Source organism: Buceros rhinoceros, unplaced genomic scaffold, assembly GCF_000710305.1.
Source record: "Buceros rhinoceros silvestris isolate BGI_N320 unplaced genomic scaffold, ASM71030v1 scaffold3683, whole genome shotgun sequence".
In the NCBI taxonomy this organism is placed as follows: Eukaryota; Metazoa; Chordata; class Aves; order Bucerotiformes; family Bucerotidae; genus Buceros; species Buceros rhinoceros.
The window spans coordinates 84822-91517 of NW_010404104.1; the positions used below are offsets into that span (position 1 = coordinate 84822).

General features: G+C 38.8%; 1 protein-coding gene across 1 annotated transcript in view; it reads left to right on the plus strand.

Moving 5' to 3' along the window:
* Nucleotides 1-6696, plus strand: part of SRGAP1 (SLIT-ROBO Rho GTPase activating protein 1) — a 70397-nt gene that overhangs the window by 10188 nt on the left and 53513 nt on the right. Inside the window, exon 3 of the mRNA XM_010133242.1 lies at nucleotides 2288-2350. Within this exon, the coding sequence (XP_010131544.1) occupies nucleotides 2288-2350 (63 nt within the window). The remainder of the gene's footprint in view (nucleotides 1-2287; nucleotides 2351-6696) is intronic.

Sequence of the window (6696 nt, forward strand, 5' to 3'; positions counted from 1 at the left end):
CCACTGCCTGCTTTCCTCTACTGTGATCTCTTCAGTTCACATTCAAATTTACCATTGATCGATGTGTTGCCTGGAAAGATCAAGAATGCGTAGTGGCCTGTAAATCCTGAAGGCTGGACCGCTTGTACTTCAGTACTGGACAAAGCTCTACAAGAGCAGAGAGAAGAAATGGGTCTAGTAAATAGTGATCATTCCTCATCTCATCTGGTGTCTGTTTGCATTAAGGTGTAACAATCTTTTGCCCTGCCAGGTTAAGGTGTGCTGCCTTAGAATCAGCTGTGCTGTATTTAGGGCTTGGGTTGTCATCAGCTTTGAGATGGTAGTGACCAACAGCTGAAAGGGATAAATTGCTTGAAGCTGCAGTTCATCTACAGTTTTTTCCCCACATGTGTATGCTTTCATCTTCCAGTCTTAATGTCAACCGTCTGATTTGTATGTTTTGTCCTTCTATCTGCTAAAGTAATTTAAAAAACAGACCTCTCATTTTTAGCACCATAGGAGAAGCTATCCAAGAGAAAACAGGTGGCCTACACTTCTTGGAGCTTTGAGAAGATGTGTAAGCTGTCTCAGAGTTGCGCTGCTGACTGTTACAGGCAGGGTGCCAATGTAAAGCAATGAAAAGTGATTGAGAATTTTTGCTAAAGCTTTACTGTGTTTCCCCACAGCAGCTTGCCAATCTGCAATCCTTTTCCAATTCTTTACAAACGCTCTGTGCACTGTATGCATATGAACTTTTGTCCTTAATATTAGATGAAAATAATCTGATGTTTGCAAAGAAATTGAAGTAGTAAGCCTTATGTTCTAGGTAGTTCAGTAGCAGAGCATACCTCATGAAAAATACCAGACTTTTAAAAGTATAAGCCGCAAGGAAAGTTTTACAGTAGTCCTGTGTAACTCAGCTTCAGAGCATCTCTCTCACTGCGCCTTTGCTGCTTCAGCTAATGCCCTTGGGAATACAAGAATTCTACTGAAGTGTTTTTTAATTTGTATTTCTAGCTTCTTGTCAGTTAAAAAGCATCTTGCATGTAAGGGTTGGAGTGAACACTGATAAGTGATACAAGAAGTTCCTTAAAATACTGCCCGTTAGGAGTATGACAGTAGGAATAGGAGAAAAAAATTGAAAATTTTCTGTTCCAGCTACTGTATGTGTCTGTTTCATCTTCCTGGAAGATGCAGGGAGTGGGTTTTGTGGTGTGGTTCCTCCTCATACGTGGACATTGCACTGGATTTTCTCATTCAGAAACCATTATTCTTGCAGGTGTTCTGGTGATGGCCAAGTATGTGTTAGCAGCTTTGGAAATGGATTGTCCCTGAGGATTGCCTTTGGCTTCTACACAAGTACAAAGTTGTTCTCATAGCTAAGGCCTTTATCTATCACGAAGCTGGAGTTTTTAGAAGCCGAGCTAATTATCAATTTATTCACAGGGAAAAAACCTGACATTTCCAGCATGGATGTTACAATGCTGAGCATCACAGAAGAAATGTAGCCAGGCTGTTTGCCAAGTCCCATAGCTCTGTTCTATAGCTGTTTTCCAAAGGCTGTGGTACAAATGCCGTCAACTCTTGCACGGTTGCCACAATTTTCCTCTGATTGAACTGCTATGGACAACTAACAAAGGAATATATTTGAATGAGACTCCAATTAAATACTCTTTATTTTGACGTACTTGCTTTCGTTAATAACTACTGTTAAGCATTTATTTTTTTCTGGGTCAGAATGAAAGTAAGGACACAGTCCAGAAAAGCTAAACAAAGCTGTCTCAGCAGCCCACTGTGGAATATTATGCAGTCGGGTATCTGTTTCAAAGAGGAGCCACAATTTTTTCTTTCATAAATATTTAGATAGTTGCATGTACTGAGAAACAAAGACTATTCTAGATGTAAAATTGAGCAGGGTGTCCCTCTAGAATATCACATTCTACATGGTTTAGGTGTTGTATATATCATAGCAGTTATAAAACACCACACAGCCACGCAGTTTGTTCCATTAAAAAGCCTTCTAATGTTAATCCTGAATTTCACCGTTTGTTGGCACCTGGTGCTTCATGGGAAGATCTCTCAAATTACTTCTGGGTTTCATTTTAGTTGTGTTCTGTCCAGATGTTATCTGTCTACCTCTGCATCCTTGAATCACTACATTCCGTGTGCTCTAATTCTGTCAGAACGGTGTCTTTGCAAGCAGCATTGCATTCACTATCTAGGGTGAACAATGAGTTTGAATATCAGGAAGCAAATGTATGTTGCAGTTTTTGCATGCCTTTCTCTAATGATTTCTTTTTAATTACAGAGCAAAGAGATTGCATTTCAGCTTCATGAAGACTTAATGAAAGTTCTTAATGAGCTTTACACGGTAAGTACAGTTACTCAGTTTATCTTATACAAATTCCGTATCAGACTTCTTCTATAAGCTCTAAGTGTTCTTTTGTCTAGCCAGTTACCCCCCAGTGGAGATGCTTATTTTTGTCTCTTTACACAAGTCTAAACTATCTGTTTTGGAAAGACTGCTCCCTTGTTTACAACACATATGCTAATGTTTTCAGGATTACTCTTTACTTTCAACCCTTTTTCCCTGCAGACTATGCTAAGCCAGTTTATTATAAGTTTTGTTGATTATTAATGAGGCATTTCTACTCGGAGCTTACCAGAGCAAAGCTTCTTCCTTTTCTGCCTTGTTTTTGTCCATGCTGCCATCTGCTTGGTTTGACTCATGGACTACAGTCAGTAAAAATCCGTAAATATTACTTATGTGCACTCCCCTCTCCCTAGCTGGGATAATATGTAGTGAAAAGAAAAACAGAAAAATAAAAGGCTGTGTAGGCTTTCCATACTGTTTAGAGAGGTCAAGAAAAAAAGCAAACTTAGGTATTCTGGCAAGTTGCCGCTAACCTGTTAGAAAATCTGAGAGAAGGGAGGTCTGAGCTTCTTTGCCACTTTGAAACTCATCTACGCAACCTGCCACTAGAGGATGAGGTCTTGCCTACTGAAAAAAAATATTTCACAAAACATTTTTGAGGGAATATGTTCTGAGAAAGAACAAAACAAGAATTAGTCTTTGTTTTAAACATAGCTATACAATGAAGAGGAACTGGTGACATCACATCTTGCAAAAGACTGTTGATTCCTGATGGCTGAGGAAGGTGTACATCTAAATTCTCTCTTCTATCTGGAAGAACTGAAACATCTATGCTCCAGTACCCTGCATAATAGTCTTCAGACTGCTCCCTTCCCTATCCTCAAGATTTGGGGGACCAGGGGGAAAAACTCACAGTATCTATATCAAGAAACAATGTGTGGTTTGAAGAAAGTTTAGAAAGTTAGCAGAGACCAGCTTTCCTCAGGGAGACATCAAACATTACTTTTGTACATCTTGTCAGTTTTCCTTTTGACCTAGGTTAAATTGTGCACCCATCAGTGAACGGGTTGAAGAACATTTGAACTAAAGAACAACTTAAGTGTCAAAAAGATCAAAATTTAGAGCTGTCTTACTGTCCTGGGTTCTTTTGGATTGTAGTTATGGACACAGATTCCTAAAACCTACCTACTTTTTCTTTTTTTTTTTTTGAGGGCTTTTCTTCAGAGCTTTTTTTTCTTTTCCTGAGATCACCACTGATTTTTAGGGTGCAATACTGCAAAACCTTGTTGGCTCAGGCCTGTAGTCAGTGAAGTAGGTTGGGATCAGCTTCTGCAAAATACTGATAGCTGCAGGGGATCACAATTCACACAGCTGCAGGGCATCAGTGACTGCAGGAGCCATTGCAGAAGTGGGACTTCAGTGGTGAGTAAGCCCTGAAGATACCGTCTTGTTTCAGTTAAACAGTTGCATAACTCCAGTGCCTGGTGAGGCGCGGGATTAGCGCCTGTGCTCCCAGGGTAGGAAAACAGTGAAGCATGTGCTGAACTGCTTTGCTGGAATCACTAGTGAAGATCTGCAGGACTGGATTTTAGTATTTTCACTCTTTCTCTCCACATTAGTGCTGTATCTTCCCACTGATGGCTACAGATTTATTCAGATAATAACTTCCATGTTATGGCTTCCAGTGAATGCTAATTCCTTTCTCAGAATTTAAGATTTTTGTAAAATAGGAGGTTTTTTTGAAGTTGGTAGATTACAATAGAATTTAAGTTAGGTTGCTGCTGCAGGATGGTTTCTTGGGATGGAATTTATTTCACCTAATTTTCGAGCACCTGCAGCGTAGGTACAAATATCTTAGCTTGCCGTGTGGGTCACTGGAAATCTAGTACAGGGAGATCAGACCCCTTTGTCTGATGGGATGCAAGCATCTGCTTCAGATGAAATGATCTACACCATCAACTCTATTGTCCAGCTTTTCAGTGATTGCAAAGAAATTGGTCAGCTGTAGATGCCCATATTTAGCCAGATACAACCCATGCTTAGTAAAGTGACAGTACGGTCCGGAATAACATCAGTTCCACTGGTTGCCTCTTTAGAATGATCATCAGTGTATCTGTGTAATGTATGTGCTTGTGTACATTAAGGTAGAAGGATATCTAGACACATGGAAACCTCATGCATAGGGTTTTAATTCTGTGTGACATTTATTGTTTACAGAGTAAGATCACAGTGGCCTTACCAAAACAAGTACCTACAGTTTTAAAATCAGGGAGGTATGTTTCTCAGACACTTCGAAAAAGGGGAAGTCATCTTCCTCGTTGCCGCGTGATTTGTGGAAGGAAAAAAAATCAGTCTTACTTTTGTGATATAAATCTTTGTGTCCAAAAGAAAGCAAATTAATTTCAAATCAGTGAATAATATACTAATATTGAAGTCTCTCCCTATTACTCTGTTCTGGGGGGTTTTTTAAAGGAATGGTACATTCATGAAGTATAACTGCTAACTCCTGTATAACTTCTTACTGGAGTTTAAATACCTCTAAAGCTTTTGAATGAGGTATCAGAGCTTTTAATGAACTGAGGGTGTGTGTGAAGAAGGGTTTAATAATCTATTTACTTTTTATCATCATTCGTTATCTTACAAGAAAGGTTTGTAAATTAAGGTCACCCTCCAGAAATAAAAAACAATCACTTGTGCGTAAAAGTGTGAAGAGGATGAGAGAAGGGAATTAAAATCACTATAAGCTAGGTGTTTGTGCTGAGGGACAGGTGTATAGTCAATGTAAAGAAATGATGTGTTTTATTTATTACTCCTTGAAGTTCTCAAGTGAGGATTGGGTTCCTTAGGCAGATGTATTCAGGTACACACAGTGGTTCTGCAGCTCCACAGTTGCTCTGTCAAGTAAATATGTTTTTTACTCCACTGACAAGGTTTAAGGCATTACTTGCCTGGATTTCCCTAATGGTCTGGAGTGAGGGGCTGGATTAAATGCTTGTTTCAATCCCAGATGATGAGAGGCTCTACCCACCTATCTCTAGCATGCCAGCCTGACCTGAGGCTTCACCACACCTGCTTTCAGACTTCTCAAGCACCAGGTATCTTGAACCCAGTTTATCTAGAATGGTCCAGAGTAAATGGTATGTTTAAAGGAATTGCTACTGATTTGGTCCAAATATTTTTAATGGATGAGATGAGCCTACATTTTTAATGGATAAAGCGCACTAAGTATCAGAGTGACAACTGACTTTTCTTCAGTTTCAACACTGTATCAGGTGTCCTAGTGTCCTGTATCATAGAAGATGTCAGAAAACAGGTGACTTTGTGACCCATCTCTGAAAATTGAATCTTGCGCTTGGGCCTTTGAAAATCCTTTTTAGGCTGTTCCTAGCACCGCATCTAAAACCTGTAGTTAGGGAGTTGTTTCCACTGCTTCTGGCGTTATTTAGATCAAACAAGTCAATAAGCACTGCCATAGATTTTGCAAAGGAACTCTTCTATTAGAAGAAAATAAGAAATCTCTGAGGAATTTAAGAGACATGCCACCTTCCACTAGGAGTGCATTATGAAGATTTGAAAAAAACTTTCTGATCAAAAATACTTTTAACTTCTGACTCTTTGAACCTCTGCCTTTTGAGAGAGACTAGAAAGCATTTTGGCTGCTTATTTAATATGAAAAATGTCAGAACTGCAATGAAATATCAAAATAAATAAAGTCAGACACTGTGGAATATTAAATACCTACTTTTTTAAAAAATGCGCACTAATAAGAGACCTCTCTCCTTGCTAACACCTTATTACTATATTATTTCATTACTAGGAATTGTGATGGAAATAGGAAACTTGTACCATAGGTCTTCATTTACTGCCTGGGAGCCGCTTAGCTTCTGTTGCCTTTGGCTTTTGTCAGCCTCATAAAAATTACCCATCCTGTACAGGATTGTTGAAAAAATAAGAACAGAAGCAGGTAAACCGAGACTTCAGAAGATGTTCTAACAACCTGTGAGCAAAGCAGGTGTATTTTGCTGGAATAATCAAAATTTTGTAAGGGAAACTTCAGTTGTTTGTTTTCCATCTTTTTTACACAGAGAAGATTTTCTTACATGTTACATTACATATTCATATGTTTTCTGCACATTACTCACATGACTAGTGAAAATGCATTTTAATACTTGGTATTTTCAATTGTCAGTATTTTATGCACTGATTCTTAAATAATGACTCAAAACATCATGCTAAAAACAATTGGATATCTAGGCTTCGGTGTGTATCTTTCCAAGTTGAGTAAGGTATGAGTGACAAGTACTTTTAATTACATGTGGCTACTCCTTGGCTGTGCCAGCCAG